Source organism: Engraulis encrasicolus, unplaced genomic scaffold (genome assembly GCF_034702125.1).
Source record: "Engraulis encrasicolus isolate BLACKSEA-1 unplaced genomic scaffold, IST_EnEncr_1.0 scaffold_118_np1212, whole genome shotgun sequence".
Lineage (NCBI taxonomy): Eukaryota > Metazoa > Chordata > Actinopteri > Clupeiformes > Engraulidae > Engraulis > Engraulis encrasicolus.
In genome coordinates this window covers 107,003-133,538 of record NW_026944669.1, presented here as the reverse complement: position 1 = coordinate 133,538, position 26,536 = coordinate 107,003, and the positions used below count along the sequence as shown (strand labels likewise).

Below are 26,536 nucleotides of genomic sequence, written 5' to 3'. Positions count from 1 at the left end.
ACTGGCTCGGAATGAGCAGGAGTGACTTTGGTGCCCGCGCGGTTTCTACTGACCATTTACAGGGAGCGCGCACCTTGTAGCGAGATTCCCATCATCGGCATGACTTTGGCCAGGGGATGTTTTAATTGTTATTTTTATGTGTGTGATGTTATGTTTATGCTTGTGAAGGAGATGTCAGATTTTAAAAAACTCACGATGAATATTTATCTGTTGGGCTACCGATTGGAACTGTGATTTGCGGAGCGCACACTCTGTCCCGATTCCGAACAATATTCAGGGATTTTTCCAAGTAACCGATGATGAACGTTTGCATTTCGGCATGTAGCAGGCAGAAGTGATCGAATGGTTTTCTGTCTACTAGCCCCTTCGTTTAAAAAAGTCAGAGACATGGCCTAGTGCGCACATGCCGTGTGGTTAGAGTTTGCTGTCACTTTACCACCATGCTATTATTGCGTTGTCTTGCTACGGCAGGTGCGTAGTGTAGCCAATGCATTCGAGCCTTTGCACAAATGAGAAGCACAACAGGCTACGGATAAAAGAAAGGGTTGGAATCGAATTCCCTAACTGTCCTTATAAACAATGGTGATGACATCAGAACTTGTTTTAAATGCAGGCCAGTAAAACGTTTTTTTAATGTTAGCTACAGGGGTTTTAGTTTCAATCAGACAAAAACCAGGACATTTCTATAATTTCATGAAATATCCCGGGACGCCCAGGACAGGTCGCAAAATCAGGACATGTCCCGGGAAATACGGACGTTTGGTCACCCTAGGCAAGACGTCATCATTTGTTGGTTGTAGTTCATAACATAGGCTACTTTCCAATATGCAGACTCTCGACCTCCACTTGTGCTTGTGGCCTCGCGTTTTGCTAACGCCCCGCCTCCATGGAGGAAACAAGTGGCCAAAGTTTCCCCGCTGTCCGCCTATAGCCACAACAAGTTTTGGGAGACTGTTCCTCATTCACCATTCCGATTGCAAATGGGAAATGACATTAGAATTGAATTTTTATAATACATTGAATTGAATTCAACTTCTGTCGTCATTGACGTCACCACGAGGCCATAAGGTGGCAAGGGAGCAAGTGAGGACGGGAGCTGGGAAGCATTCCAGAACTGTTCGAAATCGAAAGTATGAACAACAGCCTTTGCTGAAACACTGCAGTGCCGTTTGAGAAGAAGTTTGAGAAAAGAAGTTTGAGGAACAGTTAAGTAAGTATTTTTGCGATACGGGCATTTGAATCGGATGTATAGTCGAACTAAATGAACTAACCTACCTCCTTACAAGGCGAATGTGTTGAGCATTTATAGAATGTCTGATAAGCGATGTTACGTAAGGGATAGGCCTAGACTACAAGGCGCGCGGATAACGGGAAAAATATTTGTGGCCACGACGCCTTTCTCCTACAGAAAGTTGTAACATTGTCCCACCAGCCTTTATGGTTTTGGGCAGGTCTATTTTACCTAGTCATGGCATATATGTGTTTCTTTCAGAACAGATGCGATTTTGCTTAGGCCTAATTGGAGCGGAATTATTCTGTTGTCACGTCTTTTTTCCCGCACGCCTTGATCTTTCCAAGATTCCGTTCTGAGACGTTACCACACCCAATGCCGAATGCGCCTAGGCAAAACTTTACCATACACTACCGATAGACTCCAAAGTTGTCGTGCCACTATTTATTTCTGTGCACCTATTTTTTTCTTGTAGGCTACTTTCACAACTCGATGGAGTTGGTGCACTAAATGCTACAAAAAGCATAACACATTGTAAAGAAGAACGATGACAGTCACAGTAGGCTATATCCTACATCAGTCTTCCCTTATATCATGCCCAAACAGGAGGCAGCGTATGGACAGGAAGGCTTTAGCTTATTTTTTGTTTATTTTATTTTACTTTAGTAATTCAATTATTTATTTTGTTTTGGTAGGTGCTGCAGCCCTTCTAGCACGCTATCGCGCCCCCCCAGGGGTCCCCGGGCCCACTTTGAAAACGACTAGCCTAGAGCAGCTAGCGGCTACTCCTGAGGTGCCTAATGAGGAAAGCGCATAAGTGAAGAATGAGCTTATTAAGATCCATTTACATTTAGCACTCCCTAAATTTACACTTTTACTTTATTTAAAAAGTTTCACTTGCGTGCTCTTGCGCGCATGGGAGTGTTGAGTGTCGGGGTGTAGTAACCTTAATCTGGCCGTCAGACTGTCATTTCAAAAGTAAAAAATGTACCCTACTGTATATGTCCAACAATATCATATTAGCCTACGTCGGCCTAAATCCAAGTGTATTAGAGCTACAACGAATCAAAAATCAACGTGATTTTTTTCATAGAGAAGTCACATGGACTGGCAATTAGGATAATTAAGCGGGCTTGCAGAGCAAGGCCCGATTATAGTAATCTCTAAGTCCTGTTTAGTTATTATTAAGCAGGCTTGCAGAGCAAGGCCCGATTCTAGTAATCTGTAAGTCCTGTTCAGTTATTATTATTATATTACAACTTAAAATACCATGTATGTCATTTAGTATGTCCTCAAAACGCAGAGCTACAATACTTTCAAGATGGCTGAATCCAAGATGGCTGAATTGTTTGGCCCATAACTTCTGACTGGGTGAATGGATTTTTTCCAACATTTCTTTTAGCTTTGTTTTCTCAATAGTACTTTGTTTCATCTCTGCCCCAAAAGGCAAGCCCGCTTCCAGCATTTTCTGTGAGAATGCAACAGAGACGTGCGGTCATGGTAGGCAGGGTAGGCAGTGCCTACCCTGGGATAAATGTCTTAAAAATAAAAACTAACACGTGTTTAAAAAAAAAATTCTTCAGAGTTCACATACACAACAATAACATTGATTCAGCATAAATTATGAGCTGTTTAAAGTACAGTATACAGAGGACAACGATCAAAAACCTAAGTAATCGCACGAAGCAAAGCGCTCAGGCTTGGGCAGGTTGCCGTGGCAACGCGCAGTCCCGGCTGGTAGCAGAGACAGGCTGAAAGCAGAGCTTTCGAATGCCAGCCAGGCAGCCCGGTAAGGCTCGCTTTTCCTCTGCCTAGCCTGCCTTCAATGCTGTCAATGTAGTTGTCACATAGCTTGTCAATGGGACTAAAAGCAGAGCCTTTAGTTGGTGGCGGGAGTATGTGAGCCAATCACAGCGCCCAAAATGAAAAAATGTTACAATTCAGGTAGTAGCATAGCCTTTCTCTGGTAGTAGCCAATTTCTGCCCTACAGGCAGCTATGATAGCAACAACTAGCAAGGCAAGGCTTGTTCAAATCTCTAGCCGTATCGGAAAGAAAACATGGCAGTCTTTGGCTTTTTGTCTTTATTATTTAAAAAAATGCCGAGAAGTAGCAAGAAAGACGGTTCAAGTGACAGACAGCTGAGCCGTTTGCAATCGCTGCATTGTGGAAATATTCAACATCAGATGGGTAGCAGCTTCAAGTAGTTTGCACTGGGACAAAATGTCTTCATCATGTCAACCACCCAGTGTTTCCCACAGAAATTTTGGAAACTATGGGGGCAGCCGGGGTTTATTTTGTTTGGGGGGGGGGGGGGGGGGGGGGGGGGGGGGTTTCTCACACGGGCCTTTTTTTGTGTGTGGGGGCGGGGTGTATTCTTGCAGCGTAAATGCAAAACGGCAAAACAATGACTACAGTATGACATTGGCGCATGGAGAAACTGTAGGCCTGGGCCTGTATTTCAGCCATTTATATTTTGAGAAATAAGGCTACATAAGATTTTACCCATGACTTGTATAATAGTAGTACATTGTCATTGTCAAAAAATGCAGTACAGTGAATAATTTCTGTTTACAACACAGTTTCATTCGTCCCTCATGCAGGGGTCTGGGAAACAATAATAAAACAAAATAGGAGCAGAGATAAGAATTTAAGAGCACTGTGAAATTGTTAACGCATAGACAAAAAGGGTCTTAGAGGGTAGGCTATGCCTTTTCCCCCACACATATCTGTAGGCGTACACATTCTACATGAGGGGTGCTGGTCACAGGGCCAGTTTTTTCCAAATTCCTCCCATTAAAAGGGCTGAACAACATATTACACCTTTATGTCTATATTCACATTCATTACACATTAATTTCTATATGCAGCCCGATGTCTCCTCTGTTAGTAAACTCATCCCAACTGTCCCTTCTCTGAAGGTTTTTTATATTGCTCCCAAACCCAAGTAAACTACAACAACTTGACTAGGCTTTTGATCCCTGTCTTTCAAGCACTTGTGGTTCTCTCTATAGCAGGGGTGCCCAACCTTTTTTTTTTTTGAAGTTGATGGTCTGCCGTGATCTACCAAGTAAAATTCAAGGATGTCAGTATGAAAATTTAAGACCACCATTTATTAATCACCATTATTATGAACAAAATGTTTTCAGTAGGCTACTATGGCCGTATCTTTTCAGTGTGTTTTTAAAGTGTGTTGAATAGCCTATCTTTACAAAGCAATGCAGCACTGATAGTATGCAGAGATAATTTCAGTCATACACAAGTCATAAACAACTGAAACAATTTCAAAATTATAAACATTTGGTATATAAAAGGCACATAGGCCCTATTTCTAAAATATGATGAAGCATTATCATGCCTTCAGTGGTATAGGCTACAAATTAAAAAGGGCTCAGAAATCCACCATTTGTTATGGGTAAATAGTAGGCTACTATGAGAGAGAGAGAGAGAGAGAGAGAGAGAGAGAGAGAGAGAGAGAGAGAGAGGAGAGAGAGAGGAGAGAGAGAGAGAGAGAGAGAGAGAGAGAGAGAGAGAGAGAGTAATGAGAGAACTCGTTGGATTAGTTAACACCCCTGTTAAGTGTGACTTCGAAGGTTTTTTTTTCAGCTCTCTGGGACAGTAGCACAGCAAAGGCTTTCTATTGTGAGTTTGGCCAATCGTTTTGTCCACAACTGAAGCAAGAAACAGCACAAATTGAAGTGAATTCCATACATGTCAACAACTAACATTTCCCTTACACGCGGCACGCGATGTAAACGCAGTTAGCGATAATGCATGCGACTAGCGATTTGGACGAAGATCCTCGCATATCGGCGTGTCATAACGCATCGTTGCGCACATGTTCTGTTACTCACCCGATGTTACACGTGTGCACACATGAATCAACTGTAATACCCTTAGGCCTACGGTCACTTCCTAATGCTTTCCCCTCATTCTGTGTTACCGTGGGACTACTTATCTAACCAATACAGAGTCTATAGGATGTATTTACTCCAGGAGGAAAATGCGAAGGAAATTCAAAATCGTAATTCAAATCGTTTTTAACAAAAACGGATATCGTTAAAAAAAAAAAAAAAGTAAAAAAAAAAAATAATAAAAAAAAATATATATTTTGTTTTACATTTTCGTAAACTATGGCGGCCAAATTTAAACTATGGCGGGCCGCCATAGTTTCCTCAATGTATGGGAAACACTGCCACCCCTGGCTTTTAATGGAACTAGCTTGCATGAAAAACACATCCTACTTGTGATTCTGCTTTAAGGTAAGATTCATCTAATTATTATGCTGTGGGTAGCCTTTTAACATGAACATGCTCAAGTTTTTTCGTGGTGCCATTTGTTGTCACTTGTTTGTCAGGGTGTTGACATTGAAGATTGGTTGTGCGGTGGTGGACATGAATAAACCGTGTGTGTGTTAATGGACGCGAGATTTTTTTTTGAGCGTACGACATGACTCCATTTCCCTAATTTATTATGATGATGACTACGCAATGCGTGAGTTGCCTGTTAGCAAGTGCAGCTGCGTTCTTTTGAAGTGCGCGGCGGTGTGCGAGTCGAGATCAACGTGGAACAGGACGATTGACTGGGGATGGTTTCTCGGAGTGCTTCCGCACTCACAAATTGACTTAATTTGAAACACCTTGCACAACCGTAGCTGAAGTGTTTGAGAATACTATCACGCTCAAGAATGAGTCTCAGAAGTGGTTTCGTTGGTTTACTCGATACTGTCTGAATGCACGGGTCATGTTTGCAAGCAACCCGCCCCCTTGCCTACTTTCCTTCTTGTCTGTGAGTGTTTGATTATCAGCACAAAACGCGGCAGTGAAGCAGGAGCTGTTACCTAGGTTGGTTTATTGCTAAATGTAAATCGTTTCCCCCTCACATGCTATGGTGTGATTCACAGTTGGTGAACTAGACATTTTATCTTCAAAAGTAGGCTACACTGTGCCACCCTCCATCCATGTGAAACACCCTGGCATTTGCAACAGAATAAACAGAAGAGCAACAAAATCAACTGCTAAATCCAAATGCTAAAGCGTTTCCCCCAAATGCTGTAGCTTGCCAAATTATTATTGTAAAATGTAGGCCTACAGGTCATTAAAGGTGTACAAAGTATGGGTCCTGGAGCTAATTTGGCAATTTGGCAAAAAAAAATAAGTGTAGCTGGCCTTTTCAAGAAATTGAAATTATGTTTTCACTTATTGTTTCAGATTTAGGTCTACTGACAATGTCCAAATGTCTAAATAGTGTAGCCTATTTACTTATTTAGTTATTAGCTGTGGTGGTTAAGCACTGATGGCATCTTATAGCCTACTTTATATTTACAGTATTTAGAGAAACATACTAATTTGTTGCACATTAAAGACCATATCAGCATGTTTATGTGAATAGGCCTATTTGCCTATTCAAGCCATACCTTGTGGCATAAGGCCCCCCTCTCTCTCTCTCTCTCTCACACACACACACACACACACACACACACACACACACACACACACACACACACACACACACACACACACACACACACACACACGTTACATTTCAGATCTGCATGAAAGGGGACTATTTGTTCAAAGTTTTTAGTCTTTTGTAAAAGTTTTTAGCTGATAGTGACTCTCCAGATTTGGTTAAAATGCAGGAAATTGCATCTAAGAAATACATTTTTTTCTGGGGGAGGACCGAACCCACCGTTAATATATATATATATATATTCTATATTTACTGCCTACCCTACCATACCCTTCACTGCACGTCACTGGAATGCAATCTAGTTAAGATTGCCAATGCTATATTTGAAATAGGCCTATAGTCCTATCGTGTTCCAAACCCAACTGTAAATCAAAACACGTATTCTTGCAGTTGGCACGGCAGCTTGTTAGGCACGGGTAATTTCCTAAACGCTGTTTGGATGGGGACAGAAGAGACACTAGGCAATGAAGGCACATCGGCCATAATTCGTTGACTCATCTCATCGGTCACATTTTTCATAAACAAATGTACTGTACTAGGCCTATTTATTTATTTATTTATTTGTTGGATCCCCATTAGTTGTGTGTAGAGTTGGGGTGCTTTTCTTCAATAAAATCAGTTCATCATCGTAGGCTAAATAGACCCGGCTGAGTTTAACATTTCTATATCTTTGTAATAATACAATTTTCTTACTCTGCACTCCATGAATTCCTCAATTGACTCATTTTTTGTCCCTTAGATGACTTAATTTCTTTTTATGCATCATAACCTTTTGCGTAAAAACACTTTTTTTGTTATTACCCCTTTTTAACATTGGTCTAAATTAGAGGTGCTCCGATTGCTCGGCTGCCGATCATGACCGGCCGATAATGGCCAAAAATAGCCTGATCGGTGATCGGAAAAACATGCCGATCAAAAAACCGATCGAGAGATATTAAATTCCTCACGCAACCATTTGCCTTTAGACCTGGCGCTGCATGTAGGCGCTGGCTCTGCACAGCTGCAACTGCACCAAAAGAAGGCATCTTTGCTTGTCTATAACTTTTCGCCATTCCCCCCTTCATTTCCACCATTCATAACCATATCTGCATCAACAATGATCTGATTTTCCGATCCATGCGCCGTTTACCTGACAATGTAATTTGCGATTGAGTACTCGCCAGTGAGCCATGTTACGTTATAACCTGTGTAGTTGCCTTGGTCAGCACGCGACAACTTCACGTTGTCAGCACAAACATGTCAATTATTGTTTTCAAAGTTGTAATTGGCAGTCAGTCGATTAGTTTGATAGTCGCTGAAACACCAAACGGCGACAGATGTGGTTAAAACTTGAGAGAGAGATTCAGAACGTAGTGGTGGAGCACTGCAACTGTGGACGGTGACAGAGAGGGGAGGGGCTCTCCTCACGAGGCTGCTCATTTAAAGCGACAGGTTGTTTTTTTCTCGTATGTGGAAGACTATTTGATGTAATGTTTCAGTTTCAATTCAATCTTAAATAGTTTAGTTATTCTATGCAATAACTTATACATTGATTAATACTGTAGACTGTATTACCAACACTAGTCTGAAAGATAATAATAATAATAATAATAATAATAATAATAATAATAATAATAATAATAATAATAATAATAGCCTAATAATAGACATGTGTAAATTAAGATTGATTGGTTTATGGGCAGAAATGGTATTCAATAAGGATAATTAATAGGCTATTAAAAAAATAGGAAATCATTTTTGTGATCGGCAATGATCGGTAATCGGCAGATAAAGATTTTTGGTGATCGGTATCGGTGATCGGACCCAAAAAATGGTGATCGGAGCACCTCTAGTCTAAATAGACCCGCATTCATTTCCTATGTAATTTTATCACAAGCTTAATGTCTCTTAGCCATATTGAAAAAGGATTTTGATTCTTTTACTAAAAAAATCAACTTTTTATCATTTATGGAGTATTAACTCCCAACATCAATTGTTCTTTTAAATACTTCATGGTTATTCTTTGAAATAGAAGTCATTTTATATAACTATATGATATTTAGACACATGGGTCTAAACAGACCCGCATTCATTTCCTATGTAATTTCATCACAAGGTTAATGCCTCTTAGCTATATTGAAAAAGGACTTTGATTCTTTTACTAAAAATTGAACTTTTTATAATGTATGGAGTATTAACTCCCAACATTAATACTTAATCTAATCTAAATACTTTATGGTTATTCTTTGAAATGTTATACAATTATATGATATTTACACACATGGGTCAAAAATGGCCCACATTCAATTTTTATATATACAAGCGGATTCCAAAAAAGTTGGGACACTTTGTATTTTGTGAATAAAATCAAAATGCTGGCATTTTCAAAACATCTAATATGTTAATAAGGTAGAGCATTATGTACAGACAACATATCAGTTGTTAAAGTCGAGCAGAATTATTGTTTTGAGGTAATTATGTGATCATTTAAAATTTGACCCATGCAACACATTTCAAAAAAGTTGGGACAGGGCCAAAACATGTTGTAATAGTTGGATAATTCTAAAAATTACACAAGGAAGAATATTTTAAAAGGAACTATATTGACTGCCAACATGAATGCACAAATAAAATACCATCACTTAGAGGCTGTGGCACTCAGCAGCGAAGATTTTGAGGGACTAATTACTTATCTATTACACAGAAAGATTGAATTATCAAAATTGCAGGTATATAAGGCCTATTTCCGTAATATAGAGTTCTGTGTAATCATTGCACGAGTTATGAGATCATGACATACTCGTGGTAAATAAGCAATCTATGACACTCCAACAATGACAGCTCTCGAAAAAATGACCATAAACACAACACTTGATTAATGCACATGATGCAGACATTAAACCGTGTTGTGTGCGGAAAGGCTCATTCTATGGACCTAGTAGACATGTGAAACTGTCCTCTGATTACAGAATGGAAAATATTGAATCCTTTTTGAAAATTATGGAGTCATGCACCCTCCAGGTTATATAGAAAATGAATACTTCAACTTGATTTAGTGGTCAATCTGAAAGACAGCATATATGATGGTAAAGGGGTGCAGAGGTGACTTGGTTAGGGTCTTCTTACTCATGTAGGGCATTTAAATGAATGTTGAATGATACATACAGACTTTAAACAGCAAACATAGCTACCAAGGCATTATATTTTGGAGCACCGCCTTTAGATATTGCCCCATAATGGCGGCAAATGTCAATCTCTACTATGTTCCAACAGTGTGGTTCCATCATAGGAGTAAACAGGTCACAAAATTGTTTTCTTGCAGTCAGGATATGCCACATAATAAGCATAACAAAAAGGTAAACAAGTTGAAGAACACACCTATCAGTTGAGCTGCTGAAATCATGTCTCGCATATCAAAATATCTAATTTTTGAATAAAATTATGCCAACAGTGAAAGTATTTCACTGTTCAGTCTCATCCCTTGTGTTGTGTTTAGTCGTATCCAATATAAAAAGCATTTTATTGGCCCTGTCCCAACTTTTTTGGGATTTGTTGCAAGGGTGAAATTTTAAATGATCACATAATTACCTCAAAACAATAATTCTGCTCGACTTTAACAACTGATATGTTGTCTGTACATAATGCTCTACCTTATTAACATATTAGATGTTTTGAAAATGCCAGCATTTTGATTTTATTCACATAATACAAAGTGTCCCAACTTTTTTGGAATCCGCTTTGTAGTTCAATGATCAGTTCTTTGCAGAGTTTTTGTAACAAAAATGTATTTAATCATTGAATATTACAATTATTTCATTTCTCATTGATAATTTTAAGTATAAAAGTATAAAACCATACAATGACTCTAAATGACAAAGCGAACCTGTGAATAATGAACAATACCGTACATCCGTAAGAAAAGTGCACTATGTAATATTAATAATATTATATATATATATATATATATTATTATTTAATATATAATAATAATATAATATAATATAATAATAATAATATGAATGATCACTTACATGTTATTTTGGAGATGTAAAGTTCTGATTATTCACAAACAACAGGTCAGCAGTGGTCAACAGTGGTCAAAAACGGTCCGCAGTTTATTTGTTCCTGACTGGAATCCTTTGCAAATATATTTTAGTTCCTAATGTGAGATATATATATACGATACAAAAAAGAACACCTATTTTATGCATTCAAAACAGCCTAAATCACATCATTTAATCCATTAGCTATTAAAATACATGAATTGTGGAAGTTATACTGTAATAGTGAAAGACTTAGACTTGCATTAGAAATGAATGCGGGTCATTTTTGACTCATGTCTAGAAATAAGTGTTTTAATTCCAAATTCATGTTTATTTGTAAAATAAAAACATAAGAACATTTAACCCTCCTGTTATCCTCAGATTTAGGTTACATCCGTGATCCTTGGGGTCATTTTGACCCCAGCCACTTTAATGTCCACAAAATGAGTTGAAGCAAAAACTTTTGCACCGGTTTATGCCTTAGATATTTACTGTTGCTCTGTTGGGAACAGATAAGTCCTACCACCCCCACACACAGCACACGCTCACCAACAAAACGAATCCACGACTAGGCGAAAATGTGCAACAATTGCTCAAAAGTTGCCTTCAATTAGTTTTGGCCCTCGTCCACATCATACATATTGTTAGTTATTAGAACCCTAAATAAAGCAAAATGTTCTGTTCTAAATAACTTACGTTCATGTATTTGACAGAATCTAGACAGATTTGAACATGTATTAGCAAAATATAAAATAAATATTATGTTTAACACACTTAAAATAATTTGGGGTCAAATTGACCCCAAAGGAACACAGATGTAACCAAAATGTGTAAGCACTTAGGTGAAACATTTTTGTGGAAATTGAACTTTTTTCACATTGACCCCATATATTAAGGAAAAGTCATCAAAGATGAAGCAAAAGAATTATGTACTTAATGTATTTTTCAGACTTTAAACATTGAATGGGGTCAAATAGACCCCAAGGATAACAGGAGGGTTAAAAAATACTTTTTTGAATTAAGGACCACCTATAAAATTACTTTTAGAAGTATTATAGGGTAAAATATATTGGTTTTAGAAGTTGTGAGAGAGATTACAAGATTAATGCTCAGAAATACATTGGAAATGAATGCAGGTCTTTTTAGACCCATGTTATGCGTTAGTGTGAGTCCAATGGCTTATGCATTAAAGGGTTAAAAATTATAACTGAAGATCATACAAAAACCAATACAATAACATATTACAGTAGGCTTTAAGCAAAAGACATTCAAATTACACAATCAAATACAACCTGCTAATGAATATCAATGTATCAACATTAACATCTACCCTCTTAAAAATAACTCTTTCCTAAAAATATCTTGACTTGATTTTTAAAACTGGCTTTAGAACTTAATTGTGTGATAAAAGTTGGCATACTGTTCCATGCAGTGATAATATTAATTCCCCAATTCATGTTTTTTTGGAGCTGGAAGGCCGAAATATATAAAAATTAAAAAAAAATCAATGACTAGAATTGTTCAAGATGTGGAAAATGCTACTACAATCCATAAAATTAAAAAATAAACATCATTGATGGAATTATGGAAATAAATCACCTTTTCCCCTGAAATTCTAATTATATGGCCAGGATCTGTATGCAGCATTGTTTTTCACAATAGCAAAATCTCTCCAAATACTGTATGCAGCAGGATGGGTTCCTGTTATTATTGTGATGCCTTTATCTTTGAACTGGAGTAATAGCGCAAAAACAAACAAACAGAAAACAAAAATGCACCACGACTTTAAAACTGGTTCCAGCGCCTTTGGGCCCTCAAATGCACTAAAGAAAAACTCACAGTACCGTGAAGCTCATGTCATGCAGGCTACTGTCTAAAACCAAAAGTAAGAGGCTTCCATTGTCAGTGGAAGCAATGAAGTGAGCAGAGGGCATTTACATAGCAGTCCACATGTGAATTTGACATAGCTCTAATTCGTAAGTGTGATACCATTTACAAAGATGTTACTTGATTAGAATAATGACGCTGACCTTTATTTTATTTATATGCACAGTTTACAAGCATGGCCCTTAATAGGTTCATTGAAAAGGACAGTGGTTGACATAAAATATTATGGTCTGTAAATCTGAGTACACTAAATGAATCAAACAAGAGGGTCTTCTAGAAGTGGCGTAGCCCCATAATGCATGCAGTACCACCAGTGGCATGCTGTAATAGTCATTGATTGGTTAATTACCATAGTATTACTCTACTATGATATAACCGAGGGCCTTTAGTAATGCACTATGACTCAGTCATTGCCGTTCTGGTAACAGCAAATTTATAACGCTGTGTTTTGAAAGGTTAAGTTACATTTTACCTCTTGTTCAAAGAGGGAGGGAGGAGAGGAGAGGCTTGCTCAACGTTTTGTTTTTCAGATTGTCCTACTAATTGCTAGAATACTTCAAGATTCAATATCTGTTTATTACGTCTTATTATAGGTTTGAAGCATATAAAGAGTAAATTTTGTTGTGTTTTGTGTCCTCAGAAAGATTAAAAAAGCAAAAGGAAAAAGGATAGATGGGGATGGGGATGGGTTGGGTGTAAAAAGTGCAAAGGCCTTTTTGTCTTCAGCATAAGTTCAGTGTAAGAAACTACTTTGGAGTCTGGTAGTGTGAGATTTCAGGCTTCTATACCGTTTCCCAGATGGTAATATAGAAAACAGTTCATAGTTGGGATGACTAGGATCAGTCAAGATTTGTTTTGCCTTCCTGATGCTCCTTCCCTCGAATAGCTCCAGTATGGAAGGTAAGTCACTGCCGCATATGTTCTGAGCTGTACGCACAACCCTCTGAAGAGCTCTCCTGTTTGATTGAGAGCATTTCCCATACCATGCAATAATGGTCCCCGTCAGAATGCTCTCAATGGTGCCTGTGTAAAAAGACCTCAGGATCTTGGATCTCATACCAAACTTTATCAATCGTCTGAGGTTGTACAGACATTGCTGGCCTTTTTTTACGATGCGCTGTGTGTGACTGTCCCAGGTGAGGTCTTCTGAGATGGTAACGCCAAGGAACTTAAAGTCTCTCACCCTCTCCACTGTCTCATTGTTGATGTTAATGGTTTCAAACTTCTTTCCTCCTGAAGTCAACTATTAATTCCTTTGTGTTGGACACATTCAGACACAAGTTGTTTCCTTTACAACACTCCATTTCTTTTTGGTACTTTTTACAAAATGTGTTTTTGTGAAGAATTCAACTGTTATGAATCAGAAGCAGAACTTTGAAACACATAATGTCTACCACCACAGGATGTTAAGCACAAATATGTTGTGTAACACGTACTCGTATTTGTGGAAAACCACGGGAATGTGTGACTTATGTTCTTAGTGCAGATAGGCTTATTCAATTTATTCTGATCTATTGAATCTTCACTTTAAAGAAACAAACAAACAAAACCCAAATTCTATAATGTATCAACTACATCATGAAAACATTGCCATGGCCCATGACCATTGCCGATGGTCACAAATTAGAGTAGGACATTAGAACTTTGATTACAACATGGTGCAACCAGTGCACCTATAGTGAATTTACGTTTGCATACTACATTATATGTAGTTCATGTCTATTGAAAAGGTGATGAAGTGAATTGTAGTTTTTCTATGGCTATAAGGGTATCTTTCATATTTGTATTGGGGCAGTCTTATGAAAAAGTGAAAGGCCATTGGGAAACTCCAACTCCCATTGTCATTGTGACACAGCACTCCACAGCACACAAGTGAACACTGCACACTGCACACAATGAAATTGCATTGATGCCTCACCCGTGCAAGGGGGCAGCCCTCAGTGGCGCCCCATGGGGAGCAGTGCGGTGGGACCGTACCATGCTCAGGGTACCTCAGTCATGGAGGAGGATGGGGGAGAGCACTGGTTGATTACTCCCCCCACCAACCAACTTATGTAGGCGTTATGTCCCCTTCCACCCTCCATGGCTAAAGTGCCCTTGATTAAGACACCTAACCCTACATTCCTGTGACTGTAACTAATACCCTGCGATGTCTGTACGTCACTTTGGACAAAAGTGGCTGCTAAGTATAATGTAATGTAACAGTGGGCAACCAAAATATGTATACAATGTTGTGTGTCCTGACCAGGTAATGAGGTGAAGTGCTGACATCTGGTGGAGGAAAGGGTCAGTACGGGCTCCTCAGGATGAGTTCCCCTGGTAACCAGGAGTCCCAGCTTGGACAGGAACTGGCAGCTCACTCTCATAGGTAACTTGGACTCAAGACAATCTCAACGTCAGGAAGGAAGAACATGTTCAAGCATTTTATATTACAATTTTAGATTTAGGCTCAATATTCATCTATTGCTCTGTATCAAACCAAAGAGTCACCCATATTCAGGCCCATGAGATAAGGTTTAAAACATATGAGCAAACATTATCTGTGTTTGTTCGTGGCATGGAGAATAGACCAGGCTGTCCATGAGGAGTGACAGGTCAAAGAATGAGCCACCTGATGTCAAAGAATCAAAGCTTCCTTTTCTGACATGAAACAGTTTTGTGAAGCGGAGTCACCCAAAATTCCTTTTGACTATCATGTTGCTCTGAGCAGCAACTACTGTAAACATTTGCTTGAGCAAAGACAGACACTGCAGGTGTGGATTTAATGTTTATCTTTGAACATTTACAATTAAGTTGTGGATTAGAAATTTAGATTAAGGGCTTCTAGCACGATTTCATATTTAGTTTAAAATTTCTTTAACCTCCCAGGACCATCATTGCAGAATTGTTGCAATTATCATCTACAGCTGTGTAGTAGTACAACTGACTGAATGAAACCAGTTTCCAAAATCCTACTTTCTGAATGTTGTTTTTTAAAAATACTTTTCTCTCTTATTTGTTAGTGGCATAGAGAAGAGACCAGGGTCTCCTACAGGGAGCTGTGTGTCCATGAGGAGTGACAAGTCAAAGGATGAGCCACTCAGGTTCAAAGGGGCGGAACCTCCACCTGACCAAAGGTATGATGAGCCACACCTCCTTTTTGCTGAAAACTATATCTATAGTGTACAGCTGTCACGTTGATGCCTTCAGAACTTTGCAGAAAACCAATGGCTGAAGACAATCCACACACCCTCCCCTTATCAAATAGTCTTTAAAGGGCAATTCCGGCCAGTTTGGATTCATATCCCATCTTGGGTGGACCCAGGGAAAAGGATGAAAGGCGAAACCGCGAGAAATTTTCATGCGTGCTGCGCAAAGTTGTTCAATTGCGCTGTTTTCGGTTAAACCCTGGCCCGTCGGGCAGGTATTTGACCTGTTTTAAAGCTCCTAGCGTGAATTAAAACCCTTTGAACGATTTGGCCGTGGTGTGTGGGTCCATACAAGTCGATCTAGTGGTTCACAGTTCCATTAGGTAGCACAGGTACGATACAACAGGAGTTTTCAAAAGTGGCGCACCTACCTCTCTCAGCTTCCGCCTTCCAACTACGTCCGCAAAATGGTTTGCCAAAGTGATACTTCATAGTAATCCATTTTATTTTTGTCCACCAAAGACGAGCCACAAGAAACATATTCACACGTTCCCATGCCCTGTGTTGTTATTGTCTTGTGTAACGGAGGCTAACTAGCACAGAGTTGGCGTGGAACGTTGGTAAAACCTCCCTCCGATAGCCTCATACAGTCTCGTGCCGTTGGGCCGAGAGACTAGTCTCTTGGCCCAGCGGTATCGTACTGTGTCTCCCATTGCCGAACCGTTGTAGTTGACGAGGTCGCACGTTCGATCCCCGAGGGGGGTGAACAGGTGCAAGATGACCTCCGTAACAGTGGTGCCGTATGACCCGGGATGGGAGTGAGGTTTAAGGGGGAGAGTGTAACGGAGGCTAACTAGCACAGAGTTGGCGTGGAACGTTGGTAAAACCTCCCTCCGATAGCCTCATACAGTCTCGTGCCGTTGGGCCGAGAGACTAGTCTCTTGGCCCAGCGGTATCGTACTGTGTCTCCCATTGCCGAACCGTTGTAGTTGACGAGGTCGCACGTTCGATCCCCGAGGGGGGTGAACAGGTGCAAGATGACCTCCGTGACACTTGCAGATTCACTTCTCTTTCACTGAACGCAGTTTAGTGACGTCACGGTGTCACATGACTCCTGGAAGGAACGCAATTCGCTGATCCAGTTATTATACAGACGCGAGAGAGAGAGGCGCTGTCGTAATATACTGTTTGATATTTTGAGATGGATCCTCCGTTGGGGTGGTTAAATTGAAGAGTTTGGTGGCCATGGTTATCTTTTTGGAACCAGAATATTTGTTACAGATAAAGAATTATTCCTTCCAGGAGTCATGTGACACCGTGACGTGGAGAGGAGTGGAAAGGACACCACTTATTTTGAAAGGTGATTTCAAACCTTTCTTTTGGATGTCTATTGTAACCAGTGCTGGGAAAGTTACTTTGAAAAGTAACTAATTACAAGTACCAGATACTTCTCCAGAAAGTAATTGCGTTAGTAACTGTGTTACTTCACTATAAAAGTAACTAGTTACCAGGAAAAGTATTTTTTGTGTTACTTTTTTGTGCTTAAAATGTCAAAGAAACGAACAGTTAAATGGGGTTTTCATCCTTGTTCTGTGATGTTATTTTGGCTGTGATGTTATTTTGTCTCAAGATGCTATCAAATATCTTCATGACCTTGGCCTATTATCAATGGTGAATGTTAATCCAGTTCACAACGTAGGGATGTGCTCATTTCTCTTCCACGAGATGGATTTTTTAACAACTTCGACCCCACAGTGGATGGGGCAACGTGTTTTCAACCACATACCTGGCGATTATTTTGTTGCGCTCACTCGTGTCCAGGGCTGTAGTGGTCAAATTAGAGGTGGGTAAACTATGATTTTTTTGATCAGACAGACCGTGACGCGACGCGACGCGTTTTTTTTTTTTTAGGGGGGGGGGGGGGGTGTCATCGGTGTATCTGTGTATCTACAGGTATGAAAATGGGTATGAGGCCAGGCATGATAGTAGGCCTATAAAGTATCGGTATCAATGCATCCAAAATGGTAATTTTGCCACTAGAACTTTTTGGCATGCACATTCATTTGTCTACTATAAATGACATTTAAAATCTCTTCAGTTAGGCCTATTAGGCCTATCACATAATGTGTGTGATCATATGATGCAGAGTGTGCCTTTGTTACAATCCTAGATAGTAGGCCTAACACCTATAGCCTATTGGAGTAGATCAACAGCATAACAATGCAGCTCAATTTTATAGGCGTATTCCAATTTCTGCATTAGGTTTTTAAAAATAGATTCACCATCATGTAGGCCCATCTCAGCCATTTCCCACAAAGATGAATGGCATTAGGCTATATAACATTGGAAACTAATTATAAAAAACACAACATTTGTGGTTTTCAACTGAATTGATAAGGAAGTGCTATTAGGCTACATTTTAGGCTGATATGTTTATAAGACAGCTCACAATTATCCCTCCACTGTCATCCATTAGGCCTACTTAGCTAGGCTACTTGTAGTGGCATGCTCAGAGATTAGCAATAGGCACTGCAGCCATTAAGAGAGGAACTGGAGTTTTACCTACCATTAATAAGCTAACCCATACAGTGTTATCAATAACTGCAAAGGCAATAGACAGAAGAAGAAGCTGATGAAGAAGAAGCTTAATTTCTTAACTCAGGAATGAGTCCTTCTAGCTCTGAGAACTTGCTTTTGCAAATAACTTAGAATGTCAGATCATGAAAGAATCTTGTGACAAGGTGTCACAAAACGTGTACCTCCCTAAATGATGGATTTGGTGGTGTTACTAGGCTTACTCCTGTGTTAGGTTACTTTCATACCTGGCTTCATACGCGGGATTTTTTTGCTTTTAACTCCACCGCGCGAACGTGCATTTGCGTTTCTATCGGCATTGCCGTTCGTAGAACCAGCGGACAGATGCGCTTTCGCTTGTAAACATGGGGCGCACTGGCTTGTCCCCTACTTCTTTCGGACACACGGTGCGAAGTGGCTAGATTTGATGAGAAGGGCGTGACTAATTTGCGAACGGTAGAGAGAAACCTGCAGTGGAGTCAAATGGAACGGAATGAACATTATAATGCAGATTAATTAGGTCTATACTGTATGTCAGGCAGTCCAACAAAATCCCGGACATTTCTGAAATTCCCCCCGCACATTTTTTTAGGTCTCAAAAGTAGGGAAAAAGAGGACATCTGGTCACCCTATCCATGATGATTAACTATGATTAACTATGCAGGCAGGCAACTACACAACGTGTAGGCCTATGTTTACATATTCCCTGGATTCTGATCGGTGTCGCTGCCGCAGCCGAAAGGCACTGATTGGAAGGTCACATACCCGAATACAGAGCAGATGAAAATGATTCCTACTAAAGCGTTAAGTAGGCCTATGTTCAACAATATTTTTTAAATGACACCAAATTTATTTTGGATTATTCCAACGGCAGATCACAAGGCGCAGGGAACTTTGACGTGCGTAATTGCCATTAAGAGCTGCGTAAACGCTATTTAGAGGTGGGTTAACGCTATTTAGAGGTGGGTAAACGCTATTTCCTAATTTCCAGAGGTGCGTAAACGGCGTTTACGTGCGTTTACCCTCCACTACAGCCCTGCTCGTGTCCTGAGAAATCAGGTTAGGCTTGCCTCCCTCTCCCTCTTCGATACAACTGAAACTAGCTGCACGGCTTGGAAGTGTGCCACCATGCGATGTTGAGAGGTGCTTATTGAAATTACAGTCGCGCCTTACAGACATAACTTTGTTTCCAAGGCACAGTATACGTTGGATATGAATATTCTTGCCTTTGACTGCAACTAGCGTGAAATGATTCTGGTATTTGCCATTGGAGCATGCAATCTCGCGGCTTTACTGCCGTTGTCTCTTCTATTCTTTATCCATGTGCTTCCTGTGAACTCGGTGTGTAGAATGACTTGTGTTTACGCACGTGGGAGCATAGCTGACACTCTGCCCCTTTAACAATTTTTTAGCAAATCACGTATTTTATTCTCATGCATGCAAAGGGTGAATGTGAGCATATTAAAAGCCAGCTTGGTACAGCTTTGTCTTTGCCATTTGCTCCTAGATTTTGTCTGCAGCCAGTGCACATTGGCGCCTCAATTCATAAAATTGCAGTGCATCACGTTACCTCCCGAGTAACGGCAACGGCGTTACAGTTATGGATAAAGTAATTAAGTAATTATTCCGTTACTCAAAATGAGGCTCCATTTGTAACGCCGTTATACTCTAACGCCGTTACTCCCAGCACTGATTGTAACCCCAGGAATATTGTCAGTATAGTTTGAGATGCAAGAGGGTGGATATTTGTTCAATTGGCGTGGAATTACCTATTTAGCGCTTTTATCATGATTTCATATGTAGTTTGTGACGTCATGAGAGGCTGACCATCTCTAAGCGGGACATTTCAAATCAGTGCAAGGACACAAGTTTAAAATAAAGGAAGTATTTTAATGTTATGCCAGGAGTTTAAACAGAAAAGGTATCTGAAGTTCAACTTAAATGTTCAAAAGAGGATTCATCTTGCAATATCAAACTCAAACAATGTCTCTGGCTCTTCAATAACAAACGTAGGAGCAGGCTTTTCTTTCAGTCCAACATCTTCTCAAAGCACAAACATAAACTTCTTACTTTCAGTCCAGTCAAACATCCATATGCAATCCAGTAGCAGGAAACGTAATCCACAGTCAATAATCCATTGAACATTTCCATAGGCCAAAGTCACTAGACGGAATCCACAGGTAAGTATCCAGTGAGCTCCACACGGCAGAGCCCACTCGGGTCAGAGTGCAAGAGGCAGAGTGCATGTGTCTCCCCAAGCTCCACATTCCACTGAGAGTTTCTAGCTCACCAAAGCCACCTAGCTCATTAGGCCCTTATCAGCCTCAGGTGTGGGGCTGTGCTGTGTTGGAGCTGCAGTTCACAATTCCACCACCAGATGGAGCCAGAGTTGCTCATAGCTGGAGCCATTTCCGTGGAACATAGCGCCCTTCAAGGATGCAGCCTCTCGGGACGTCACAAGTTCAAAACTTCTTCAACCTTCTAAGACCATCATTGCTGCATTGTTGCAAAATTCTTTTACAACTGTGTAGTAGAGCAACGGACTGAATGTAACCTGATCTCAACATGTTACATTCTGAATATTGGTTTCTAAAACACTTTTCTCTCTGATGGTTAGTGGCAAAGAGAAGAGACCAGGGTCTCCTACAGGGAGCTGTGTGTCCATGAGGAGTGACAAGTCAATGGATGAGCCACTCAGGTTCAAAGGGGCGGGACATCCACCTGGCCTCAGGTACCTTCAGACAGATTTGTTCAATTGGCGTGGAATGACCTATGTAACACTTTTGTTAAGGTTTCATATGTAGTTCAAACTTCTTCAAGCTTGTAGGATGATCATTGCTGCATTGTTGCAATATTCTTTGACAACTGTGTAGTAGTTTAACTGATTGAATGTAACGTGATCTCAACATGCTACATTCTGAATCTTGGTTCTAAAACAATTTACTCTCTGATCGTTAGTGCAATAGAAAAGAGATCAGGGTCTCCTACAGGGAGCTATGTGTCCATGAGGAGTGACCAATCAAAGGATGAGCCCCTCAGCTTCAAAGGGGCGGAACCTGCATCTGACCAAAGGTATGTTGAGCCCCACCTCATTGACTGATGTTCAGTGCTGTTGAATTTGACATGATAGATCGCTTCTCTGGGATGGTTATGTAAATGTACATGTTAAATGTAAAGCCAAACCGACATATTTAATAAAAATCTATATATTAAATAGAAACATTTGGATGACACTAAATACTATCTTTAACTCATGGGAGTGATCAACATTTTATTACAGTATTTTGCTGTCCTCTGCATAGGCCATCGGAAGACTTATTTGAGCTTCATATAAGTTGTTGCAATTGTGTTCCTACTGAGATTACTAGACACATTTTCATAAAAAGTCAATCATCACAGAAGTCCCATCACACACAAGGTGTTGTGTGAAAATGACATTGAATGTGAGTGCTACTCTCTGAATCTTGGTTTCTAAAAATACTTTTCTCTCTTATTTGTTAGTGGCATAGAGAAGAGACCAGGGTCTCCTACAGGGAGCTGTGTGTCCATAAGGAGTGACAAGTCAAAGGATGAGCCACTCAGGTTCAAAGGGGCGGGACATTCACCTGGCCTCAGGTACCCAGAATATCCCTTTCCTCACCAGTGAATTTGCTTTGCCCCATCAATTCACAGGCTTTCCATAGAAAAAATAATGACTTCACTTATTTCTGATGTGTTTCAAATGGTTATAGCAATGTAGGATACTTGCTGATTTGCTATGTCATATCATGGTTAGGAAATAAAATCTACAGTAAGAGTAGAGTATTGAGTATAGAGTATTGCACACTTCTCTTGATGTTCTCATGACTATTGTAGAATGTTATGTTGCAATTCCCCGGGCTTGAGTTTTTGTGTCACCTGTACAAAGCACCATGCTTATCTTTGGGTATTGATCGACTTTTTTTTAGAAGACAAAAAGGCAATTGATATGTTACCACCAAGTGATGCATATGGATTGCATCTTGCATAAGCAAATCAGCAGGCAAATGTATGGCTGCAGCCTGACAAAGTACATAACAAAGACACTGAGGAGACAGGTGGTTGGAAAGTTGTAGACCAACACTTCATGGCTGTGTGGCAAAGGAAACCTCCAGTTCCACATAGTAGCTTAGGACTGATAAGATGTGGTTGTAGAACCAAGTGGGCAATACATGCCTACAGTTGCCTGAGGAATGGACAGCCCTGTATACCTGCATGTGATTAAAATGTAGAATGTTTAAACGCTGTAGGGATAGAACATGATCTGGATGACACAACCTTTTTGTAATAACAGCAACAATAGCTCCTTTAAATACATAAATATCCAGTATGTACTGACATCACATTTGGATTTGAATTATTGTTTTAATTGTTATTGAAGTAAAGAAACAATATGATGAATTACATTCTTGTTATTGACAATTTGTAATAATCACTTTCATTCATACCCTAATAATAAAGACTATACAACTTCTAAATATTCAGTCCCCCAAAGTATTGGAACAGAAAGGAAAATTTCCTTGTTTTTGCTGTTCACTGAAGACTTGGGTTTAAAGGGGCTCTAAGTATGATAATTAAATAATAAAAAGGGTAATTAAAAACTGTCCAGAGTCATCTGATACTTATTTGAGTCATTAGTAGGTGAAGTGTGACTCTCGCGACCACTTCCACCGTCCACTGTCAGAAAAGCCCAAATGCAACTTTGACAGAGCTGTCTGCTTCGGAAGAAACCTCATCAAAACAGTGTTTTATTTTCTTTACGATTATTTTTTTCCAATACTTTCACTCACCTATAATGATATAAATAATACGAAATATCTCCTCCAGGTACTAATTATTCATTACATCATTCAAACAACTTGTATTTTATGAAAGCACATCACAAAAAAAATAAATAAATAATATATATATATATATATATATATATTACCCCGGTTGACCTTTTGACCATGAAATTTGACAGGTTCCATGCTGGCAACAATGGACCATGAAACCTTAGTAAATGCTGATAACTTCCAGCATGATTGTCAACTTTTGAAAAAGATTTCCATGAATATGAACCCCCCCCCCCCCCCCAAAAAGGCAAACCAGAAAATGCATTGTTTTTGACATTCAAATTTGACCTTAAAGGTCAAGTTCTATGTTGGCAATCAGCTGATTCTGAAACCTTAGTCCATGCTGATAACATATACCATGGTTGCTTACATTTGAAAAAGAATTCCATGAATATACAGTTCCAAAATACACTAACCAGAAAATACATTGTTTTTGACCTTTTGACCTTTAAATTTGACCCTAAAGGTCAAGTTCCGTGTTGGCAACAAGTTGATTCTGAATCCTTTGTCCATGCTGATGACTTCTGGCATGGTTGCCCACGTTTAATAGATTTTTAACAATTGTTAACTAAATAACACTGTTATTTGACCGTGGTTGACCTTTTGACCTTCATATTTGACCTTAAAGGTCAAGTTCCGTGTTGGCAACCAGGTGATTCTGAAACCTTAGCCCATGCTGATAACTTCTGGCATGGTTGCCAACTTTTGACAGAAAATGCCATCAAACATATATTTTATGGTCTTGGCAGACTGACTATATAGTTTGAGATGCAAGAGGGTGGATATTTGTTCAATTGGCATGGAATTATCTATTTAGCGCTTTTATCATGATTTCATATGTAGTTCAAAACTTCTTCAACCTTCTAAGACCATCATTGCTGCATTGTTGCAAAATTCTTTTACAACTGTGTAGTAGAGCAACGGACTGAATGTAACCTGATCTCAACATGTTACATTCTGAATCTTGGTTTCTAAAACACTTTTCTCTCTGATGGGTAGTGGCAAAGAGAAGAGACCAGGGTCTCCTACAGGGAGCTGTGTGTCCATGAGGAGTGACAAGTCAATGGATGAGCCACTCAGGTTCAAAGGGGCGGGACATCCACCTGGCCTCAGGTACCTTCAGACAGATTTGTTCAATTGGCGTGGAATGACCTATGTAACACTTTTGTTAAGGTTTCATATGTAGTTCAAAGTTCTTCAAGCTTGTAGGATGATCATTGCTGCATTGTTGCAATATTCTTTGACAACTGTGTAGTAGTTTAACTGATTGAATGTAACGTGATCTCAACATGCTACATTCTGAATCTTGGTTCTAAAACACTTTACTCTCTGATCGTTAGTGCAATAGAGAAGAGATCAGGGTCTCCTACAGGGAGCTGTGTGTCCATGAGGAGTGACCAATCAAAGGATGAGCCCCTCAGGTTCAAAGGGGCGGAACCTGCATCTGACCAAAGGTATGTTGAGCCCCACCTCATTGGCTGATGTTCAGTGCTGTTGAATTTGACATGATAGATCACTTCTCTGGGATGGTTATGTAAATTTACATGTTAAATGTAAAGCCAGACCTACATATTTAAGCAAAGTCTATATATTAAATAGAAACATTTGGATGACACTAAATACTATCTTTAACTAATAGGAGTGATCAACATTTTATTACAGTATTTTGCCGTCCTCTGCAGAGACCATCGGAAGACTTATTTGAGCTTCATATAAGTTGTTGCAGTTGTGTTCATACTGAGATTACTAGACACACTTTCATAAAAAGTCAATCATCACAGAAGTCCCATCACACACAAGGTGTGAATGTGAGTGCTACTCTCTGAATCTTGGTTTCTAAAACTCTTTTTTCTCTGATCGTTAGTGGCATAGAGAAGAAACCAGGGTCTCCCACAGGGAGCTGTGTGTCCATGAGGAGTAACCAGTCAATGGATGAGCCGCTCAGGTTCAAAGGGGCGGGACCTGCATCTGACCAAAGGTATGTTGAGCCCCAGCTTCTTGGCTGATGTATGTATGTTCGGACTGTATGTTCGTACTGAGATTAAATGAAACACTTTCATAAAAAGTAAATAATCACGGAAGCTCCATCATTGTGTCTATCATGGAAAAAAGTAGGAAAAAAGTCAGGGAAAAAAGTCAGGAAAAAGTAATAAAATATATTTACAAATTGGCACAAGGTGTTTGGGTTTTCTGAAAATGACATTGAAAAAGATTTTCCAGATTTCAGAGGCCTGCTGTTCAGAAAGCCTTTTACATTGTACAGTTGTCGCGCTGATGCCTTCAGAACTTAAGACAATCTACACTACACACTCTCTAAAGACAATCCACACCCTCCCCATATCAAATAGTTTCTATTTCGTTCCTCCTGACCACCAGAGGCGGTGCCTTCAGCACATGAATATTCATCTTACGGATCAAGCAGGTCGAGAATTAATATCAACAAAGTAACACGTGACCTGGGTGACACCCGGTGACCTCGTGTCAGAGGTTAAATCACCGTGATCCCAGGAAGTGACTTCTTTCATCTTCTCGAGTGTGGGTTTCTAGTTTGTTGTTTGAAATTTTGGGATTGACCTGACGCTTTGTTCGTTTCGCACCCATAGGGTTGGGGCTGTGGGTTTTCCACCCCCCTTGAAACGGCGTTGGTCGCTTTTTCCTTTGAGTGTGTATTTCACATTTACAATGTTTTCGACTGAGTGTTATCCGCTCGGTGGAGGAGGGCTGGCTAGGCTATCTAGCCTGCCTAGCCCCTGGCTCGAGGCACTGTTCTCGCCGATTGGAGGCTAATAACTTGGCCTCCACTGGCCTTTCCCGTGGAAGGTAGGCCGTTTTCTGTTCATGTATTGACTACTACCGCGTTATCTTCAGTGGTGTTTCCCGCAACTGGATTTGACGAGCGGTCTCGTGGCGTGATGCGCTTTTGAGTTTGGATTAGGTATTAACCACTGCCTGCCTAGTGTTGGCCATTGTTTAGGTAATTGGACTGTCATTTACTGTTTCGATTTATTTTCGCGGTGTTTCTCGCCGCTGAATGTTACTATTACTGGGTGATTGTTGTGGCACTCGACGCGAGCTCGGTTACTTGAGTTTGCGTGCCTGTATTTGCGTCACAGCTTCATTGTTTGTACAGTGTAGCCTGTTTGTACAGTTGCTCCACGGGCCAGTGTGGTTCGCTTTGCCCTTGCACCGTTAGCATCACGCTGCTCCGGGGATTCAATCTACAATACAATCTCTCTCTACTCTCTCTGGCTGCACTCTGCTCACCCCGGTTGTTATTCCTGCCCGGTTGTGTTATTTCTTCACTGTTTGATTATTGTCTGTTTTCACCTGGGGTGTCTTCGCCCCAGAAGTGTATATTTGCCTTGCATTT

General features: G+C 40.0%; 1 protein-coding gene across 1 annotated transcript in view; it reads left to right on the top strand.

Annotated features, from left to right (window-relative positions):
* The first annotated feature begins 939 nt into the window (after positions 1 to 939).
* The window catches only part of LOC134442127 (tripartite motif-containing protein 29-like), a 38,324-nt gene continuing 12,727 nt past the window's right edge, over positions 940 to 26,536 (top strand). Inside the window, exons 1-9 of the mRNA XM_063192421.1 lie at positions 940 to 1,210; positions 14,860 to 14,979; positions 15,614 to 15,727; positions 20,931 to 21,044; positions 21,272 to 21,385; positions 21,815 to 21,928; positions 24,166 to 24,279; positions 24,507 to 24,620; positions 25,031 to 25,144. Coding sequence (XP_063048491.1) covers positions 14,918 to 14,979; positions 15,614 to 15,727; positions 20,931 to 21,044; positions 21,272 to 21,385; positions 21,815 to 21,928; positions 24,166 to 24,279; positions 24,507 to 24,620; positions 25,031 to 25,144 — 860 coding nt within the window. The 5' untranslated portion in view covers positions 940 to 1,210; positions 14,860 to 14,917. The remainder of the gene's footprint in view (positions 1,211 to 14,859; positions 14,980 to 15,613; positions 15,728 to 20,930; positions 21,045 to 21,271; positions 21,386 to 21,814; positions 21,929 to 24,165; positions 24,280 to 24,506; positions 24,621 to 25,030; positions 25,145 to 26,536) is intronic.